Here is a 22,408-nt window from a genome sequence, read left to right as displayed (position 1 = left end):
CCGGGGAGGGGGCGGCGGGTCAGTGGGGAGCAGGTAAAGGGTCGCGGGGCTGCCGCCGCCCCCGCAGTTGGCCGCGCCCGCCGCCGCTTCGGCTTCCCGCTCGGACCGCCGCGGCTTCCCGCCCTGTCAAGCCAGCTCGGCCTCTGGCTTGCGTCAGTGTCACCCTCCCGCCCCCCAGCCGGCCTTCGCTGTGAGCCCCCGCGGCTTGGTCATCCTGCCGCCTTTCAAAAGAGTAATACCTGCCCTTTATCGAGTAGTTACTCGGTAGTGCGCCGAGCACTTTCCCGGCAGTATTTATTAGCTCCGCTTCTCAGGTGAAGAAGCTGAAGTGCAGAGAGACGTTCGGTGACTGACGCGAGGCCACCCAGTGAGTCGATGGTGAGGCCGGTGTTCGAACCCGTGGCTAACCTCGGAGTGTACCGGAAAAGCCTGGGGCTGCTGACCTGTCCTGGGTCGGGGAGGAGCCAGAAAGAAGGGACTCTGCCCTGCGCGGGCCCCTGTCAATTTCCTGATCTCTTTTATGAGGGTGAAAAAGAACGGATCTTAGACCCAGGCATCCCTGGAATTTGCCCTTTGTAGGAGATGTGTTGCCCTCTGCCCCAGGAGTGGTCCCAGAGGAGTTTGGGACTGGGACTACGCATACAGAATCATCAGTGGGGAGGCGCAGACCACGTCTGACAGGATGGGAGCTCGGAAGAGCCGAGGACTTGTATTCTTCCTCAACAGCTGATTCCCATTAGTCTTCGTGAGTTCCTCCTTTTTGTGCCAGGCCTTTGCTTGGCAATGGGAAATTATAAGAGGAGACAGCCCCTGCCTTGGCAAAAGGTCTAATCAGATTGGAAAAACAAGAGCAAAACATACATTTGGCAGAGAACCGTATGAGGCAGGTCTGAACAAATTTTGACTTGAATCTACTTGCCTCTGTTAAAGCAATAAAGTTACTTCAAAATTGTGGGCACTTAGTACTGGTTGACTGACTGGATGTTTCATCCTCTAAGCTGTGAGTATTTCAAAGGTGGGGACTTTATGCCCACACTTAGCATTGGACTTGCCCTGAATAGGAATTCAAAGAATGAACAAGAACAGTTATTTTAAAATATAGGACATAATGAATGCTATGGGTAGGCAGGTGGTTGATTTGGTTTTGTCCAGGTTGTTTAATAAGAGCCAAGAGGTGGAGAGATGGACAGTGATGGCCCCTTTCCCAGTTTTTAGTATCTTAAGGACATCATTCTCTGAATTTCCCTAGTCCTCCGTTTTAGCTGATGAGACCAAAAGACCAGAATACATAGTACACTTTTATTGGTCCATTCCTGTGGTTGAGATGAGCATCTAGTTTTTTTAGAAAAAAGTTGGAAGGATGAGGATTCCCTTATGATAAATCTGTAACAAATATTAATTGAAAACTTGTGAACTTAAATTACTGGAGTAGGTAACGCCCCTGTGTTGTACTTTTAATTTTGGGGTCCACTTTGAAATACCATAGTTTAAAAAGTACTGCCTACAACAAGCTCTAAAAGGCAAGGCATATTTTGTATCTCATTCCTTCAGAGAACATAATTTGAACCAGATGATTCTCTGCTGGATTCTGACAATAGCATTCAGCACGGCTTGTTAATATACAAAGTTGTGCTTGAATTTATTTCATTTTTGAAAAAAAGTTTTAAAAGATTTTATTTATTTATTTGAGACAGAAAGTGTGAGGGAAATAGCACAAGTGGGGAAGAGGGGCAGGGGGAGAGAGAGAAACAGACTCCTTGCTGAACAGGGAGCCCAAAGTGGGGCTCCAACCCAGGACCCTGGCAGATACTTAACCAACTGAGCCACCCAGGTGCCCCTTATTTTTGATTTTTAATGTGCTCAGGACTTTTCTGTTTCTCATTTTTGGCATGCCAGTGAGTAGCAGACTAGCTACTGTCATTTTTTGTTAACGTTTATGTAATTATCCAGGAGGACAATGGGCGGTCAATCTAACTTGTACCTTAGTCTTCCCCCACTTACTCAGGGTTTTGCTTTCCACTGTTTCAGTTACCTGGACAACTGCGATCCGGAAGCAGATGATCCTCTTGAGTATTGTCAGCAGGTCAATGGTAGCCTAACTACATCACAGTGCCTACATCTTTCACCTCACTTTGTGTCATCACATAGACATTGTGTCATCTCACATCATCACAAGAAGGGTGAATACAGTACCACAAGATAGTTTGAGAGAAAGACCACATTTATATAACTTTTATTATAATATATAGTTATAATAGTTCTATTTTATTATTTATTATTTATCTATTAATTAAACTTTATCATAGGTATGTATGTATAGGGAAAAAAGTATATATAGGGTTTAGTACTTTCTGTGATTTCAGGCACACATTTTGTAACCCACAGTAAAAATCACATCTTACATCAGGACTGAAAACACATCAGTGTATGTGTATATGTGTGTGTATAAATTTTCATAAAATGAAACAGCCATTTTCAAAATAATTCCTTTTAAAGCATCTCTTTGTACTTTGATTCTCTCTTCTATTCCAAATCTGTTCTCTAGCCCTTCATCTCTTTTCCCTTATCTCCTTCCCTACTTTTTTCCTAATCCCCTTTGTAGCCCAGTGTATTATTTTACAAATCTGTGTGGATATTCTGCTGGCACTGAGAAACAATGGCGAGAAGGCAAACATGGTTCTGTTTTCAAAGATCTTAATTGTGAAAGATAGACACATTTGAAAACCTAATATAATAAAGTATGATAAAAAAATAAAAAAAATAAAGTATGATAAATATTCTGATAGCTAAAGTAAAGGCTCTAGGAGCCATTCATTCAGTTATTCAGAAAGTGTTTATTTAGTACTTCTTTGTGCCAGGAACTGTTTTAGGTACTAGAGATTACAGCAATGAACAAAGCAAAGTAGATCCCTTTTCTCATGGAGTTTACATTCTTATGTGGGTGAGACTGGTAAGTATACATAAGAAACAAGTAAACCAAGGACAAACATATGGTCTCATTCATTTGGGGAATATAAATAATAGTGAAAGGGAATAGAAGGGAAGGGAGAAGAAATGGGTAGGAAATATCAGAAAGGGAGACAGAACATAAAGACTCCTAACTCTGGGAAATGAACCAGGGGTGGTGGAAGGGGAGGAGGGCGGGGGGTGGGGGTGAATGAGTGACGGGCACTGGGGGGAGCACTTGACGGGATGAGCACTGGGTGTTATTCTGTATGTTGGCAAATTGAACACCAATAAAAAATAAATTTATTATTAAAAATTTTTAAAAAAATAATGTAAAAAAAAAGTAAACCTAGGAATCAATTAATTTCAGATAGTGATTAGGGAGATGATGACAAGCTGATAATAAAAGTGATTGAGAAAGTGATCTAGGATTAGATAGGCAGGGAATACCCTCTAGAGCTGCCGTTTGAGCTGAGCTCTGAATAATATTAGGGGCCAGCTATGTGGAGATTTGTGGGCTGAACCTTCCAGGTAGAGGGGATGGAAAGTTCATAACTTGTAGAAAAGGGATATCCTTGGTCTTACGGTATTGGCAAAGTCTTGCTGAAGAGACTTAGAGAAGGCAGTTTATATAAGAGGAAATCAGACAATTAGTATTCTGGAGGATTTCAGAAGAGGAAGAGGTCAGTTTGAGTTAGAGTGCTTGGGGCAGGTCTTGTGGATGTGATGAGAGTTGGAGATTAAGTAGGAGTTAGATGTATGGAAAGGTGAAAGAGGTACTTTTAGGCAGAGCAAGGTCCAGGCATTGATGTGGATATGGGGATGGGAGGCCCTGTTGGGACTTGATATTTCACAGGGAACAGGTGAAGAGGTGATAGGGGTCCAAATTAAGGAAGACTTTGCTTGAGAGAAGAGGATAATGTAGGCAGCAGGAGGCAGGGATTAATGATGTGATGAAGTCAGCATCACCATTTGGTTGCAGAGTTCACCAAATGGAATGATAGTCTAGAGAATGGTCCCTTAGACCACTAGTCTGCCTCCCTCTTCCAGTGCAAGTTAATATAATAGCTGTTGTACTTTTTGTCAGTTTCCTGATTAATGTGGCAGCTACAAAATCTGTTTGCTAATATTGCCTTATTGGTCACCTGTCAGCTTAGTCAGTCAGTTGGTAGAGCGTTGAGGGGATAGTCCCAGGGAGAGCCAGTAGTAAATTTACTCTGTTGCAGAGTAACACTGAATATGTGAGTCTGGTCAGAAGGGGAGATCACAATAATGATCAGAAAGAGAAGGGCTGTTTTAGTGGTCATATATCCATGCAGAAGAAAAAGTAACTTGTTTTATTGATGATAGGTTAGTAGTGATGTTTTAGGATTGATTTATTCTTCAGACAGCCACTGAGCTAAGTTTCAACATACAGATGTGAATGAGAAAGCCAAGTGTAAACACATATTTAACATGTTGTCCTCTGGTTACTAGTTAGAAAGGATTGGAGGGACAAAGCGATAAACTAACATTTAGCCTTTTGTGTATCACAGATACCGTGTTTGATGTTTTCCCAATAAGAGCAGCTTTTTAAAAATGAGATACAATAGTTGTAATTATATGAAAGTTTTTAAGACAAAAACACTTTTTACCTTATCTCATTTTGTTGTCACAGTAAACTGAAGAAGAAGAGATATGATAATTATCCCCATTCTGTAAGTGACGATCTGTAATGACTGATCATATTATGTAGCTTGCCTAAGACAAGCTATTTACTGGTTGGTTATATTTGTTATTCTTGGTAGGAGTAAATAAATAAAGGTTGGATGAGCTACTACTGAAGTTAAACTAAGAATAATAGGACTTTGGAAAGACAAAGAGGAATACGTTCAAAGTACAGAACTGTAAAAGGACTAACTAGATAAGGTCAACATATATTTGCTTACCATATTCCCAAAATATGAAAACTAAGAGGTTGCAAAGAAACTGAACAGAAACTAAGACGTTGTCTCTAGAAAATTGTCTTGAATTATATATAGAAGTACTTCTTGGGGCACCTGAGTGGTTCAGTTGATTAAACATCCAACTCTTGATTTTGGCTCAGGTCATGATCTCAGGATCCTGGGATTGAGCCTTGCATCAGGCTCTGTGCTCAGCATGGATTCTGCTTGGGATTCTCTCTCTCCCTCTCTGCCCCTCCCCTGCTCATGCTCTCTCTGTCTCTCTAAAATAAATATATACAAATTTTATTTATTTATTTATTTTTAATATTTTATTAAAATTCAATTTGCCAACATGTAATATAACACCCGGTGCTTATCCCATCAAGTGCCCTCCTTAGTGCCTGTCACCCTTACCTTATCCCCCCTCTCTAATAAATAAAATTAAAAAGTAAAAAAGAATACTTCTTTACATGGTGTGAGGTATGTTCAAAATCATTAATTGCCCTAGAAGAGTATGTGAGCCAAATCTATCATGAAGGTGTTAGAATGGAGACAGGTTTTAAATCATTTAACATTTTGTAAATATTTGAGTTCCTACTGTGGGCTAAGACTTAGTTCTTGGTCTTGGCACTGGGGAATATTGGTAAATAAAACATGCAAAAATCTTTTTCCTTCTGGAAGTTATATGCTAGTGGATGAGTAGGGAGACTCACACAGTAAACAAATACATAAGTAAAGTATATAGTATGTCAGATGATATACTAAGTGCTATAGAGAAAAATAAAGCAGAAGAAGGATGAGGATAAGAAGAGCAAAGCTGTGTTTGGGGCATTGCAGTTTAAAATAGGGTGATTAGGGAAGGCTCATTGAGAAGATAACTGACCAAAGACCTAAAGGAGTATAGATAGTCAGGAGGCCAGGGTTGCCAGGTTAGAGGAAGTGAAGAAGGTAGGAAAGCAGGAGTTAAAGTTGGGGAAGGGGTACACAGGACAGATTGTGTAGGATTCTATGGAATATTTAATGATTTTGACTTTTATTCTGAAGGAGATGATAAACCACTTGAAGGGGTTAATGAAATGATTTTGACTGAAGTTTTAAAGAGTAACTCTGGCTGCCATGTGGGACACTTAGAAGCAAGAATCCAACTGATTTATATATAATGTAAGGGAAGAAGGGAAGATTTTCTGTATAGAATCCCTACTTTTTGATATAAAAATAATTTCTTGATGAATCTGTTGGGGTCTGAATCTTTTATCAGTGAAATAGCATCTTATGTTAGTCAATTTTAAAAGTTTATTACTGTTGATTACCTTTGATTCTTTGACATTCTTATCTTAATGAGTGCTAACATGAATTGCATGGTTTGATTCTTCAGATGGCCGCCAAGAGCGGGTTATGTTTGACAAAATTACATCTCGAATCCAGAAGCTATGTTATGGACTTAATATGGATTTTGTTGATCCTGTAAGTAAATATGGTATTCATTCATTCATTCATTCATTCATTCATTCATTTAGTTTTTAATATGGTTTATATTTAAACCTCGTTTCATGTGATTCTTTTTACTAGTCTCTTATCTCTTATCATTCACTTGCTAGACATTTAGGTTAGGTATTTTGGTTATAGCCTTGAATATAAAATGTGAATTCATTGCTTAAAACTTATTTTCTAAAACAAACCAAAACAAAACTTGTTTTGTAACTTTTGGTCCTGTTCTTTTCAGAGAACTATCAAAAAAAAAAAAATTTCAGAGAATTATCAAAAAAAAAATTATCAGAGTGCAAAGAGGAAAACTTAACATTTCATCTTATTCATAGGTGGAAAAGCCTGTAGAAAAGCTGTTTTGGAGTTGTGGTCATTTGTATAGGAACAAGTTTAAAATTTGCCTTTTTGTTATCTACGTAGAAAGAGTACATTTAAATAATATGAAGTAGATTTAATTGACAACATTTAAATTAAGGAGAACTATTCAGAAGCAAGTTGCTCTTTTTCTCATTATTTTTTGTAACTCCCCTACTCTAGACCCTCATCATTTCTAATCTGGACTGCTGTCTCTAGTGGTCCGTAAAGTGTCCTCCTGGTCTTCCTCCAATCTTGCCCTTTTCAGATATATCTTACACCTAGCTTCCAAAATGATCTTCGAAGTGGAGTCTCTAAGAACCCTTTTTCCAAACCTGTTCATATTGCCCAAGCCTTATTTAGGTGTTTTATCTGTACTGCTCTGGCACTTGTGCTGGCTTCCCAGCATTAATCACATGATATGGAAATTAATTATATGTCTCCTCACCTAGAATCAAGAGTGGGCGGTGTCTTATTCTTGTAATATCTGCGATGCTTGGCATGTATGTAATTAGATACTTGATAAATATTGAATTGACCAAAGTGTTCAAAAGGAAATAATTTTAAAGTTGTTTAAAATATGCTTATTATAAATTCTCTTTTATATTTAGGAATATAAATAATAATATAAATAAATATTTAGGAATATAAATAAAATATATTTATATTTTATTTTTATATTTAGGAATTCTAAACAATAATTAGAATAGTAGAATGGTAGAATTGGAATGAATCTGAGAGATCATCCTATTTCATCTTCCTGTTTTAGAGATAAAGGTTCAAAGAGAAGGGGAGTGACATACACAGATGACTTGTTATTTTACCCTGAGTTCTGATTACTTGCCATGTAGCACCAGAAACTATTCAGAAGACTTCTCTACTCTTTTACTGAACATAACTTATCTCTTGGATCTGAGAAGAAAGTGATCAGGAGTGTGGGCTTAGGTATAATATAAGTAGAATAGATTATAAACTAGTAATACACACACACACACACACACACACACACACACACGTTTGAAAGGGGCATGCTTTGGTTACCTGGGAAGTGCATTGATTTTTCTGTTGAATTATGGTGTCTTTTAAAGATTCAGTAAATAAACCAAAATTTGTTTTTCTTAAAAATGTATATAATAATTTATGCATTATGTCTTTTAAAAAGAAGAACCTCTTACAATATGGTCTGGAAAACAGTGAAATGTAGTGAGGTTGAATGGGACGTGGAGTAGGAGTCTTAGTAACTGTGGGCAAGCCCCAGTATCCTGAGCTTCGGTTTCTCACGTAAAGTGGTGATGGTAATAATACCCATCTCATATGGCAACTGAGATGTCAGTGAAAATTGAGCTACTTTGTATCATGTGAAGTGCTAAGAGTAGTCATTAAATGATTTACACCTTCATCTCTTTTAATCGGAATGATTAAAGTTTGATTCATTTGCTTTCTCAGACTGGTCCTTAGGTAGAATTGGCAGAAAATGGGTAAGTTTGTAGCTCAAACCCTAATCACAGAGGGAGAATTTGAGTGAAAGATGAGGAAATACTAAGAAAATCACTGGTTTGTTTTTAACTATTTTCCTGAGGCCATTACTCTTTATGGAAGCTATACTACGGTTTCCCTTTGTTTGATGACCCCTCTTCATTGCATATGTAGTATGTATTTCCTAGTGGCTCTATTGGTTTATGAGTTCTCATTACTAAGTTTCCCAAAGTACAACATTCTGCAAGATAATTTTTCAGAAGAGAAAGTTGTCTGTTTTGTGTTAATAATAAATTTGATTGTTTTCTTCATTGATCTCTTAAGGAGGCTAGTGGTCCTTGGGGAAGCTCAAGCAAACTTATCTTGGTTTTGCTTTTATAGGCTCAGATCACCATGAAAGTAATCCAAGGCTTATACAGTGGGGTCACTACTGTGGAACTGGATACTTTGGCTGCTGAGACAGCTGCAACCTTGACGACTAAGCATCCTGACTATGCCATCCTGGCAGCAAGGATTGCCGTCTCCAACTTGCACAAAGAAACAAAGAAAGTGTTCAGTGGTGAGTCTGGAGGAAAAAGAATTCTCAGAAAATGTATGAGGCTATTCAAATGAAACCTTAAATATCAAAAGAAAAGTTAACATCTAAAAAAAATAAAAAAAAATAAAAGTTAACATCTTATTTTAAAAATGTACAAATGAGGGGCACCTGAGTGGCTTAGTGGTTGAGCATCTGCTTTTGGCTCAGGTGTGATCCTGGGGTCCTGGGATCAAGTCCCGCATCATGCTCCCCACAGGGAGCCTGCTTCTCCCTCTGCCCATGTCTCTGCCTTTCTCTCTGTGTCTCTCATGAATAAATAAATAAAATCTTTTAAAAAAATGTGCAAGTTAGTGGCAGAGAGGGGCACTGGAACTTCTTGTTTCTCTATGCTGCTTACTTGCTGCATGAGTCAGTGGATCCTTTTCTTTTTTTAAGCCTATCTTTAGGTGGTTGGTGGTAGTGTGGTTGGAAAAATGAGTATTATTTACTGGCAAGTTCCGGGTTGAACAAAATGTCTTTTGGCATCATTAGCAAGCACTTCATACCATCACTCCAATTTTACAGTTCAGGGAATGCAAGCAAAGGACAGTTAAATAATTTGATCACTATGTAACAAGTGATATATGAAAAGTCAACTGGTAGACTGAGATTAGCAATCTTTTGGCTGTCAATTCCAGATCTATTATGGGGGGCTCAAACATTATATCACCCTCTTCATTAGATTTATTTATTACTTTTTTAAAAAAGATTATTTATTTTTGAGAGAGAGAACACAAACAGGGGGAAAGTCAGAGGGAGAAGCTGACTCCTGCTGAGCAGGGACATCCTCTCCCCCACCCCAATACTGGACTGTGTCCCATGATGTTGGGATCATGACCTGAGCTGAAGGCAGAAACTTAACTGACTGAGTCACCCAGGCGTCCCTCATTGGATTTATTGTAGATATATTGGTTATCCCAAAATTGATGTATAGATTTAAGACAGTCCCAATCAAAATGCCTGTATTATGTGTGCATATATAAGTTATATGTAAATGTGGACTGCCTACATTTACATATACCTCTGCTATGATGTCTTGAAAAAGAACAGAGAGGGAGGGCTTATTAACTGTGGTTATAGAAATAAAATGCTTGGGATGATAGATTATAAATTCAAAGTTGAGTTTTTATTCCTTTGAGATAAAAAAACTATTGAGATAATGATTTCTACTTTTATTTATTTTCAACCAATAATTCTCAATGGGGTTGGTCATCAGAATCATTGGGAAATCTTTTTCAAATTAGAAGAGGCTATGTTTAACTCTGGAAGATTGTTTCCTTAACTGAGGCATTATTATGTATTTTTTCAACATGTATATGGTTATGGAGCACTTTCTGTGGTAGGTAATGAGATAGGTTGGCATGAAAAAAAAGGTTTTAGAGTATTATCTGAGGATTGAATTTGCTGTTAAGTGATTCTGACATTTATTTATTCAAAAAATCTTTTAGATGTGATGGAAGATCTCTACAATTACATAAATCCACATAATGGCAGACATTCTCCCATGGTGGCCAAGTCAACACTGGATATTGTTTTGGCCAATAAAGATGTATGTATAATGCTTTTCTGGTGAAAAATTTTTTTACAGATTCTTTTTTTTTTTTTTTTTTTTTTTTAAGCAACAAGCACATTTAAAAAAATTTAAACACTACAAATGGTATAGGTAAAAAAGTAATTCTGCCTTGCTGAATCCTACTTTTCTTTCTAGGGCAAGAATGTTTTATCATATTTAAATGTATTTTTCTAGAGTTGTTCTATAATATGTGTGTGTGTTTATATATATGTACATGTATATTTTTCCTTTTAGTGGTAGTGTACTATGCCTACTGTTTTTGCTAATACTTTTTTCACCTACAAGTTTACCTCAGAGGTAGTTCTATATCAACGTTTATTTTTATTTTTTATATATCAGCATTTATGAATTTACCCTATTCTTTCTTTTTTTTTTATTTTTTTTATTTTTTTATTTTTTTATTTTATTTATTTATTTATTTTTTTACCCTATTCTTTCTAATGGCTGCATGGCCTTCCACTTTATATTGTCATTGTACATATACATAAGAATTGTTCTATTGATGAATATCTGTTTTCCATTTTTTGCTGCAGTGAATATCCTTGTATAGTATGTGCTTTGCTCATAGATAAGTATATCAGTAAGATAATTCCACTCAGTGAAGTTGCTTAGCCAAAGAGTATGTGCATTCAAAAATTTTGTAAAAAAAAAAAAAAAATTAGTAGACATTGCCAAACTGACTCTTAAAATATTGAGAGATCTTGCTCCACAACTTAAAAATTACCCACCTATTTTTTTTTTCCCACCTATGTTTAAACCCCTTTCTTACCTAGATCCCACATGAGAAAAGGGGAAAGATGTGTAGGTCTAGCCAGCCCTTTTGTACATGGATTTTTTTACCATGGGTATCTGGGCAGATTAGAAACCAGTTTTAACCTTGGATAGTAGAATGATTGATTAGTCAACTGTCCCTCAAAATATGTATCTGATGTTAAAGAGACTGAAAGAAGACCAAGTTATTTGTGTATTGTTCATATGTATGATCTGGAAGACAAACTAAAAACAAAAAGAATAGAGCAAAACCTATATTTGTAAAAGAAATACTGATAAGTATTTCAGTTCTCCATTATTTGTGCAAGGCACCTACCTGCTTTTGGCAACAAAGATAGCCTTAAAAATTTAAGAGAAAAGGAAGGGTTTCATAGAGACTTTTCTAGTCCTTGGCCATGATCATTACACAGAAACACTGTCAGTATTTTGAAAAATAAAATTAACTCCATTTTTTTCTATCCAAAGTGTTTATTTGTACCAGATTATTTTTGTTTTCCTCTAAACAGCTTTATAGCCAAGAAAAACTCTGTAACAATGACCAGTTCTGCTATAAATCTCATTATAACACTAGTTTGTTTAAAACTTGTTAAAGTTTTTTTTTTGAAGAGCCTTAGAATTAATGTAATACTACCTTCTGTCATTGTTTATCATATTTATTGTTACATGCAGTTTAAAATGGGCTAATTTTAAAATAAAAATATGTATTAATAAATATGTGGTACCAATACCTTTAGATTAACAGGTAGTCTAAAGACATGTTTAAGGATAATATGATCCCTCTTGTGTTTAGTTCTTTCCTTCCTTAATTAGAGATGAACTGTAAGCATAATGGGGAAAGTTTGGAAAATCACATTAATATTTTTCCTTATATACAGCTTACATTTATATGTTCTCTTCTAGTCTTTTAATATAAATGTTTTAAACCTAATTTAATTTATGTACTATTTTATTTTCCTTAGTGATAGATATAAATTTCTAGTCTAGTAGTGTTAATCTCTTTTATATCCTGTATCAATTTTAGTTCTGGAGTCAGGGCTATAAGATCAGATTTTGTGAAAATAAATCTAATTATCTTAACTATGGGTTTTTTTGTTTTGTTTTACCTCTGTCAGCGCCTGAACTCTGCCATTATCTATGACCGAGATTTCTCTTACAATTACTTTGGATTTAAGGTAAATAATGGGTTTTAATAAGTGGGAATTCCTCCTTAAATCAGGAAATACAGGTTTTTATTATGTTTTAGTGACATAAAGGCAGTAAGTTTGGGAGTCTGGATGGACCTCAGGCAGGGATTAGGTTAAGGTGGTGGTGGTTGTTTCAGTTAAGGAAAGATAGCTTGATGCATTTGCGATTTTTGAATTTTCCAAATACTACTCCATAACTGAGAAGTTATGTAGATACTTTGTTAGAATTATTCCATATTTTTCTGTTTATGTAACAATTATATATTCAATCCCTACTATGTGCAGAATACTTTTTAAGATACTTTTGTGTTGATAAACAATATTGTATAGTGTGGTTGAGAACATGAATGTTGTCAGACCATCCTGGTTCAAATCTCTGCTCTTATTAGCAAGTTACTCAATCTCTTTGTGCTTCAGTTTCCTCATCTTTAGAATGGGAATAATAATAATAAAATTACAATAACACATTCTCTTGAGAATTAAATGAGTATGTGTATGTGTGTTTGTGTTGCTTATAACGGTGCCTAGCCTTAGAATAGCACTTCGTAAGTATTAACCATAAAGACGATGATGATGATAAATACCACAACTTCTGCAGTTAACATTTATACACATTAATACAGAGCTGGCTTTTTCCAGGAATTTTCATGTAGTCTTTTCCAAGAAAACAGCCAACCGATAATGTTCCAGACTGAAGCCAATAAGAGTAAATAGGCTATTCTTTTCATTTAAAATTATATAAAAACTGAGAATATGTAAATAAATTGCCTTGGGGCTCCTGGGTGGCTCAGTCCATTAAGCATCTGCTTTGTCTCAGGTCATGATCCTGGGGTTCTGGGATCGAGCACCATGTCTGGCTCCCTGCTCAAGTCCTGCGAGGAGCCTGCTTCTCCTCTGCCCTTCCCCGCCCCCTGCTCGGGTTGACTCTCCCTCTTAGGTGCTCTGTCTCTTTTTCTCTCAAATAAATAAATTTAATCTTTAAAAAAAATAGATTGCCTTATTATGAAAGATATATCCATTGTGTCTTTAAAAACTATGCTCTGGAAGTGTTTTGGTTGCTTTGCTTTTTCTAGACACTGGAGCGGTCCTATTTGTTGAAGATCAATGGAAAAGGTGAGAAACGAACATGTTTGTTATGTTTTCTATTCCTTATATTGAATATAGAGCTCTGAGTTATTAGCCTTAACATTTCTATTTAAATGCTAACATTTTTAACTTTAGGTTTGGCTTATGAATAATTGTTGGTGCTTATTGGTAGAAAGCTTTTTAAATTATCTTTTGGTATTCCTTTTTGACTCAAGTGCATGTCTCAGCCTAGTTTTTCTAACATCCCATCATTTGAAGCTCCTTTTGTTTTTAGTGGCAGAAAGACCACAACATATGTTGATGAGAGTGTCTGTGGGGATTCACGAAGAAGATATTGATGCTGCTATTGAAACATACAACCTTCTTTCTGAGAAGTGGTTTACCCATGCCTCTCCCACTCTGTTTAATGCTGGTACCAACCGCCCACAGCTTTCTAGGTATGTTTCATCACTAGTCATTTTTAATGTTCTGAAATGGTTTTGATTAGGGAGATAAACCTTGACCTGAAGAAATGAGGCAGTTAATCACATAAACATTAATTTAATGAACATTGAATCACTCCTGTTCTTATCAAATGAGATTTGCATCCTGGAAAGATCTGCAGTATCATAAATGAATTGGAGAAACAAATGCTGATAATGAAATTTTCTAAAGTTCACTGTGATGATATTTGCACAACTCTCTGAATATACTAAAAGCTGTTCATTATACGCTTTAAGTGGGGAATTGTGTGTTATGGAACTATATCTCAATAACATTGTTTTAAAAACAAATACCAAAAACTAATTACAGGGCTCTCTAAATAGTCTGTACTTTTGGATTAGGGAAGTGAAGTAGAGATTGAGAGAGTGGACAGATTCAGGAGGTATTTAGGAGGTAAAATTGACAGAATTTGGTGATGTTTTTGATTTGGTTCAAGGATGGTTCCTAAGTTTATGGGTCGAGTAATAGGATTAATGGTGATACCATTTTCTGAGAAAGGGAACACTGAAACAGAATCTAGTAATATTTAAAAAAAAAATACCCCTTAGCAACATTAGTGTATCCAGGAATTCAAAGATATGCTAATGTCAAATGTTTTGCTAATGCAAAAACTGCATTAATGTAATCCATTGCACTAACATTTTATACTCCATCAAATACTCTTTCATAAAAAAATTTTAACAAAATAGATACAGAAAATAACTTTCTTAATTTTTAGAAATATCCACTAAAAACACCTCTGTTTTCAGCAGTGTAGTAGATGCTTGAGGTGGCATTGTAAGGTAAGAAAAAAAAAGGCTTGTAAATGAGGGAACAAAACTGTGATTCACAGATGGTATGATTTTTACATAGGAAATTAATACTTTGGCCTACATTTTAATAGAATATATATGATCTCAGAGTGGCGAAGGATATCTTAAAATAGTTATAATAGACAAAATAGCATTAAGGAAAAATTGACTACATTATAATTAAAAACTTCTGTGAACCAAAAACAAAGTGGAAAATCAAGTTTCAGACCTAGAGAAGATATTGGCAATGTGTATTAATTGTCAAGGGATTATAAGAAAAAAACACAAAACTAATAAATAGGAACCTGGGCAAAGGATATAAAGAAATAATTCACAGAAGAAACTTGACTGTCAATAACATGTGAGATGATAAACTGTTAGTAATTAGGAAAGTAGGAAATTTCCTAGTAATTAGGAAATTACTGTTAGTAATTAGGAAAGTAACATCATAATGAGATATTTCATATCTATCAGACTGATAAAAATTAAAAGGCTGATAATACCAAGTGTTGCTAAGCATGCAGAACACAGGGAGCTCTCATACATTGCTAGGTGACTATACTTACCCATTCACTTTGGAGAATCTTTAGTAAAATGCATATTTTTTGACCCAGGAATTCCCCTCCTGGGTTTTTATTCTACAGAAATCCTCAGACCCAAGCACCAAAAGATGTTCAAGAATTTCCACAGCAACATTGTTTAGAATACCAAACAAATTGGAAATAATCCAAATGTCCATCGACAGGCAAATGGACAGATAATATTGGTATAGTCATACAGTGGAACAGCTTATATCAATGAAAATAAACTGAGAGTGACATGTATCAGTAGGAAAAAAAATCTCTTAACACAATATTGAATTAAAAGCAAGTTGCAAAAGGATAAATAAATATACAACCAGAAATGTAAAAATGTCAAACATATATAAATGCTAAAAGAAGGTAGAAATGCATGGAATGGTATGGGATTGTAATTAGACTATATTTGTAGTGTCTTTTCTTGAAGTAGATGGTAAGTACAAAGTATATGTCATATTATTCCCTGTATATTTCTCAGTGCCAGCATATTTAATAGAAAAAGTTAATGGATAGAATCCATTTGGGTGGATGTATATTCAAGATAGTGAAAGGATTATTGGTAGAGTGAGGTTCCAAAGGTAGGGAGCAGGATGAGATCCAAATCACAAGTCAGAGGGCTTGTCAAAAAGGATCTAAAGGAACTTATATTACTCAGCCATTAGAAATGACAAATACCCACCATTTGCTTCAACGTGGATGGAACTGGAGGGTATTATGCTGAGTGAAATAAGTCAGTCGGAGAAGGACAAACATTATATGTTCTCATTCATTTGGGGAATATAAATAATAGTGAAAGGGAATAGAAGGGAAGGGAGAAGAAATGTGTGGGAAATAGCAGAAAGGGAGACAGAACATAAAGACTCCTAACTCTGGGAAACGAACTAGGGTTGGTGGAAGGGGAGGAGGGGGGTGGGGGTGAATGGGTGACGGGCACTGAGGGGGGCATTTGACAAGATGAGCACTGGGTGTTATTCTGTATGTTGGCAAATTGAACACCAATAAAAAATAAATTTATTATAAAAAAAGGAACTGAAGTTCGGAGGGTCTATCAAAGAATTGGTTGACCATTGGATAGATGTTTCTTATTTCATAAATGTTTAATTTTTTTTGCCTTACTAATAGGTTGGAAAGACCTATTAGTGATGTATGCTTAGGAATTTGCATGAGAAAATATGATAAAGCACATCTGCAGCCTCATGAACATGTCAAATTAGTATTTTATACTTGATTGTAAGACTTCCTTCTAGGCTTAGCATCTAGGATGGGCAGCAAGGTGTTTTTAAATTGATATGATTCGTTGATATGTCTTGTGTCATATCCAGTAAAAGTATTTTTTTTCCCTAAAATACCTAGGAATTTTGTAAACTTCAAATCCTTTATTTGCCCAATTTAATGTTTTTGGGGTACATAGTCAATTTTGTTTCTCTGCTTTGTTTCATTTCCTTGCTGAATTGTGACTTTTTCTTCCCCTGTAGCTGTTTCCTTCTGAGTATGAAAGATGATAGTATTGAAGGCATTTATGACACTCTAAAGCAGTGTGCATTGATTTCCAAGTCTGCTGGAGGAATTGGTGTTGCTGTGAGTTGCATTCGAGCTACTGGCAGCTACATTGCTGGGGTAAGCTTCTGTTTTATGACTGAAACATTGTAGGCTAGAGGGATTCAGGTTGAGAACATGTCTGCTGGGTCTCTAATAAGTGCTAGCTGGCTGTGTGACTTAGAGTCAGTTATTTCACTACTTATTTCTAGCTGCTCGTTTATATTAGATGATCTGAAGGATTTTTTTTAGCTTAGATTTTGCAGTTCCCATTTATTTTAGCAATAATAGTAGCAGCTATCATTTATTGATTGCTTACTATACGCTAAATCTGTTACAAAAGTTTTACCTGAGTTACTCATTTAATCCTTGCTACAACTGTAGGAGATGGGTACCATTAGAGACACATAGTAGGAACTTCACTCCTTACAATGACTTTGTGGTTAGAGGCAATATCGGCTTCATTTTACGAGTGAGGAAACTGAGGCAGAGAAAATTAAAATTACTTCAAGAGATCAGTCACTTAATATGTGATAGAGCCACATATTAAGACTCTAATGCTTTAAGGCTCGTGCTTTAAACATTGGCATCTTATGATGTGAATTTAGCCCTTTACTAGTTCACTATTGATTGGGAGTCAAGATAAGGATGTTGGATAAAACCGGGGTTTAAATTCTGTCTCTGCTACTTCCTAGTAGTGCGGCCTAGCAGAAGTTATTTTACATCTCTGAATTTGTTTCCTCACCTGTAATGTGAAAAAAAGATCTAACCCTACAGAATAAAGTTAGAGACTAGAAGGAAACTATTATATTATGTAGTGTTTTATTTTTTATTTTTATTTTTTTAAAAAGATTTTATTTATTCATGAGACACACACACACACAGAGAGAGAGAGAGAGAGAGAGAGGCAGAGACACAGGCTCCATGCAAGGAGGCTGACGTGGGACTCGATCCCGGGTCTCCAGGATCAGCCCTGGGCTGAAGTGAAGGCGGTGCTAAACCACTGAGCCACCAGGGCTGCCCTTATTATGTAGTGTTTTAGAGCACTTAGATATAATAGTAGGGTGAGCTATTGCTCACTTATCTTTCTAGGCTTGCTTTGGAGTTAGGATTATTTTTTAAATTGATGAGATACTTTCTTTTTTTTTTTTTTTTTTTTTTTTTGATACTTTCTAGCTTTAGGAGTCTCTGTATTTTCTTTGTTCTTCTGCTTTTTTTTTTTTTTTTTTTTAAAGATTTTATTTATTCATGAGAAACAGAAAGGCAGAGACAGAGGCAGAGGGAGAAGCAGGCTCCATGCAGGGAGCCCCATGTGGGCCTTGATCCCAGGATGCCCTGAGCCAAAGGCAGATGCTCAACTGCTGAGCCACTCAGGCGTCTCGAGTATTTTCTTATTTTCATTCTAGAATCCATTTATTGTTGAGAATCTCCATTTATCTTTATTGTCTTTATCTGTTGTATATAATTCTTACTCTGAGTTGCCTTGAATTCTTTTGGGAAAAAGACATTGTAGTAGTGCTTTTACTCTACCCAAAGTATATCCTTATATAATGTCCATTAGAAGGTATGGAGTTTAAATTTAGCTACCCTGATTTCAGATTTTTTTTACTTGTAATGTTACATCTCATTGTAAATTAGAGATGCAACAACATTACAGCAACAATTAGAGAAAAACATTTTTGTTTTTTGTTTTTTTAAGATTTTATTTGTTTGATGGAGAGAGTATAAGCAGGGGGAGTGGCAGGCCGAGTGAGAGGGAGAAGCAGACTGGAGCAGGGAGCCTGATGTGGGGCTTAATCCTAGGACCCCAGGATCATGACTTGAGCTGAAGGCAGACATTTAATGACTGAGCCACCCAGGCACCCCCATTTTGTTTATTTTATATTGAGTATTCTGTTTTCAAAGCAAAGGAGAGATAGAAAGCAAGTAAAACTTAGTATAGACTAGGAGAAAACTTAGTATAGACTAGGAGAGAGTTATTGTTCGCTGTTGAGCCATTTCGTTCTTTTCCTTGTTTAGTTCCACTTTTTTCCTCCAGATTGCTTTATTCTTGGTCTCTCTTTCAGACTAACGGCAACTCCAATGGCCTTGTACCAATGCTGAGAGTATATAACAACACAGCTCGATATGTGGATCAAGGTGGAAACAAGGTATGTTCTGTTACTTGAAAGTCCTGGAAATCAGAACTAAAAATCTTTAATCATGTATGCTTCAAATAAGATGATTTATTGTGTATATTTCTAACTACTCTTTTTCACTTTTAAAATCAATTTAGTGAAGTATAATTTACTTATTTTAAAAGTGTACACACTTTTAAGTGTAGAGTTTGATGGATTTTGACAAATATAACATATTTGTGTAGTTACTATACCAATAAGGATATAGAACATATCCATTACCCCAGAATGTTTCTTCAAGCACCTTTGATTAATTACCCCATCACTTCCACCTGTACATACTTCATCCCTGGTTCCAGGCAGCCAATTGTCTAGTCAGCTTTTATTTATTTACTTATTTTTATTTTTTTATTTTTTAAGTAGGCTCCATACCCAATGTGGGGCTTGAATTCATGACCTTGAGGATCAAGAGTCACATGCTCTACTGACTGAGCCAGCCAGGCACCCCCCAGTCAGCTTTTTTATATGACAGTTTGTTGGCAAAGAATTTCTAAAGTTGTGACTTCTATTAATAGCTAACCTTGAAAAAGGGTTGTAATAGTCTTATAGCTTTCTCTTTAAAAAACAAAACCAAAACTCTGCCTATTTCACAGAGGGAGAAGTAAAGTTGAGAAAATAGGTCATTTACCCAGTGTTAACAGCAGAATAATTTGCAATTTGAGCCTGCCTCAGACAGATATGTAGGCACACTAATCACCTGTTAGTTTATATATTTCCATAGATGGACTTTATTTATTTATTTATTTCCATTGATGGACTTTAAAAATGATCATTGGAGACCTTATTAAGACATCACTTTTTTATCTTTAATAAGAGCACAACTTAACTATTGTCAAGGTTAAAGTGATTTTCTGTGGGTTTTGCATACCTGTTATATAATGAAAAGTGAACTATATAGCAGCTGAAAAGGAAGTTCCGTCTATGGTTCACTGTGTTACTTTGAACAAATTATTTCATCTTGTTTTTATCAATTGGCTCTTTTTTACTCCCAGAATTATAAGAACAATATTACTACTTATATTTGTAGTATTTTTATTTGTATTATCTCATTTAATTCCTTAATTGTGAAGATCAAAGGAGATATAGAAGTGCTTTGGAAAATACAAAGTTTCTTTGATTCTGTTTCTGAAAAGAATGATGAACTTATTTGCCTTTAGCGACCTGGGGCATTTGCTATTTACCTGGAACCTTGGCATTTAGACATTTTTGAGTTTCTTGATTTAAAGAAGAACACGGGAAAGGAAGAACAGCGTGCCAGGGACCTTTTCTTTGCTCTTTGGATTCCAGATCTGTTCATGAAACGAGTGGAGACTAATCAGGTGAGAAATAGGTACCTTTTGGTAAGAACAACTTGATTCATATCAGCTTTCTTTTTTCATCAGCTTTCATCTTAAATCAAACTTAGGAAGAGCTCACCTATGTGTTATGCTACGGAAGGCACTTTAAAACAATTTAAGATATGGCATTCCTGCCCTCTTGGATTTTTATTCTCTAAAGCAGATGCTATCTGATCTAAAATACTTAAAGGGTCATGTATAAATAGGCAGAACTAGGTGTTTGAGCCTGAGTCCAAAATGATTAATTCTATAGCAGATTCCCAAGAGAGTCTATGGAAGCCATCTTATCCCTTGCAGTATTCCTAATGGACTATGCAGTTGGTTGTTTTTTTTTTTTTTTTTTAAGATTTTATTTATTTATTCATGAGAAACACATTGAGGAGAGAGAGAGAGAGGCAGAGACGCAGGCAGAGGGAGAAGCAGTCTCCATGCAGGGAGCAGTCTCCATGCAGGGAGCCAACTTGATCCTGGGTCTCCAGGATCACGCCCCGGGCTGGAGGCAGCGCTAAACCGCTGAGCCACCCGGGCTGCCCTCAGTTGGTTATTTGAAGTCTCTTATGAGTTCTTCCCTTTGTAGGACTGGTCTTTGATGTGTCCAAATGAATGTCCTGGATTGGATGAGGTTTGGGGAGAGGAATTTGAAAAGCTATATGAAAGGTATGGTAAAAATATGAAAGTAATAATTTTTAACCATGTGTTTCTTTTATTTGGGGGATCCAAATTTCAAAACATCAGTCATTAGGCAGTTTCTAGGAATCTTCAGAAATATGCAGGAGAGAATGTAATTAATAATTTTATTTTGGTCAGATTTGCTACCTGAATCTTCACCAAAATTTGGTTTGTATCTTCCTTCTTAAAACTTTGGGACTTACTTTGGTGCTTTAGTTTTTAATCGATACTTATAAGAATGAAAGTAAAGGGTTATTTTGTTTTGTTATACAGTACATTTGATTGAATTAGTTATGCTTTATATTGCCCACAGAAACCAAGAACAGCTTGGACACGTGTCAGTAGTTCATTAAATAATAGCACAGTGGTAGATTTGACCACTTTAGATGTTATTCCTTCCTTAAGAACGGTATTGTTGATATAGTGGGATTTGAGTATATTCTAAATGGGTCCAAAGCTGCCTGATTTTCCTCTGTAGCTTTAGCCACAGTAAAATGAATATCCTATTCCTTTTCTTTCCCCTTCTCTCTTAGCAAAACATAGTAAACATTTAAGAGTTTTCATAATTTTATATCTTAGTGTCTTCAAGTTGTCTACAATAAAGATTTTCTTAGGGAATATTTAAAGTAATATTAGCTTTGCCTTTCAGTTATGAGAAACAGGGTCGTGTCCGCAAAGTTGTAAAAGCTCAACAGCTTTGGTATGCCATCATTGAGTCTCAGACAGAGACAGGTACCCCGTACATGCTCTACAAAGATTCCTGTAATCGGAAAAGCAACCAGCAGAACTTGGGAACGATCAAATGCAGCAACCTGTGCACAGAAATAGTAGAGTATACCAGCAAAGATGAGGTAGGTAGACAAACTTCTGCCCAAGTCCTGAGAGAATAATCTTAGGTAGTTATTATTTGTGAATCCCTCACTTGATTTCACTTGAGATGGGGGAAGGGAGTTTTCATAGTTTGCTGTAAGTAGAAGGCACTAAAATAGAGATGACAAAGGAAAGAACACGTGTGATCTGTGCCCTTAAATATCTTACAGTCTAAACCATGTGGAAAAGATTATCACTTTTTTCTTACACACACATTGTTGTAATAATCTTTTCTTAGTGTTCAGTTATGGTGGATTAAGACAAACACAAGAGAATATATCAGGATGTTCATTCAAATTAAAGTATGTAAATAGGTAGAGAGTCCATTCAGTAAATGGTGAGGTAAAATTCTAATCTCAAATCTTTAAAGCAATTCACAGAAGAGGCAAGGCTAGAAATAGGACATAGATTTGTTTTCTTTGTTTGCTTTTTAAAAAATATTGTATTTATTTATTTGAGATTGAGCATGAGCTAAGGAGCAGAGGGAAGGGGAGAAGAAGACTCCCCACTGAGTAGAGAGCTCAACACAAGGCTCGATCCCAGGACCTTGGGATCATGACCTGAGCCAAAGGCATATGCTTAACCAACTG

General features: G+C 36.1%; 1 protein-coding gene and 1 long non-coding RNA gene across 2 annotated transcripts in view; both read left to right on the top strand.

Annotated features, from left to right (window-relative positions):
* LOC144294819 (uncharacterized) lies at window positions 1-6,225 on the top strand. The gene is made up of 3 exons (XR_013362181.1): window positions 1-1,000; window positions 2,029-2,180; window positions 5,916-6,225. It is a non-coding gene; the product is annotated as an uncharacterized LOC144294819 (long non-coding RNA).
* The window catches only part of RRM1 (ribonucleotide reductase catalytic subunit M1), a 35,502-nt gene that overhangs the window by 321 nt on the left and 12,773 nt on the right, over window positions 1-22,408 (top strand). Inside the window, exons 2-12 of the mRNA XM_077866782.1 lie at window positions 6,247-6,335; window positions 8,568-8,745; window positions 10,212-10,312; window positions 12,220-12,279; window positions 13,365-13,404; window positions 13,652-13,814; window positions 16,705-16,846; window positions 18,832-18,915; window positions 20,100-20,261; window positions 20,857-20,936; window positions 21,598-21,799. Coding sequence (XP_077722908.1) covers window positions 6,247-6,335; window positions 8,568-8,745; window positions 10,212-10,312; window positions 12,220-12,279; window positions 13,365-13,404; window positions 13,652-13,814; window positions 16,705-16,846; window positions 18,832-18,915; window positions 20,100-20,261; window positions 20,857-20,936; window positions 21,598-21,799 — 1,301 coding nt within the window. The remainder of the gene's footprint in view (window positions 1-6,246; window positions 6,336-8,567; window positions 8,746-10,211; window positions 10,313-12,219; window positions 12,280-13,364; window positions 13,405-13,651; window positions 13,815-16,704; window positions 16,847-18,831; window positions 18,916-20,099; window positions 20,262-20,856; window positions 20,937-21,597; window positions 21,800-22,408) is intronic.

The sequence above is a fragment of the Canis aureus genome, chromosome 23 (genome assembly GCF_053574225.1).
Source record: "Canis aureus isolate CA01 chromosome 23, VMU_Caureus_v.1.0, whole genome shotgun sequence".
NCBI lineage: Eukaryota > Metazoa > Chordata > Mammalia > Carnivora > Canidae > Canis > Canis aureus.
Note: the sequence above shows the minus strand (reverse complement) of the source record. Positions and strands in the feature narration are given on the sequence as shown.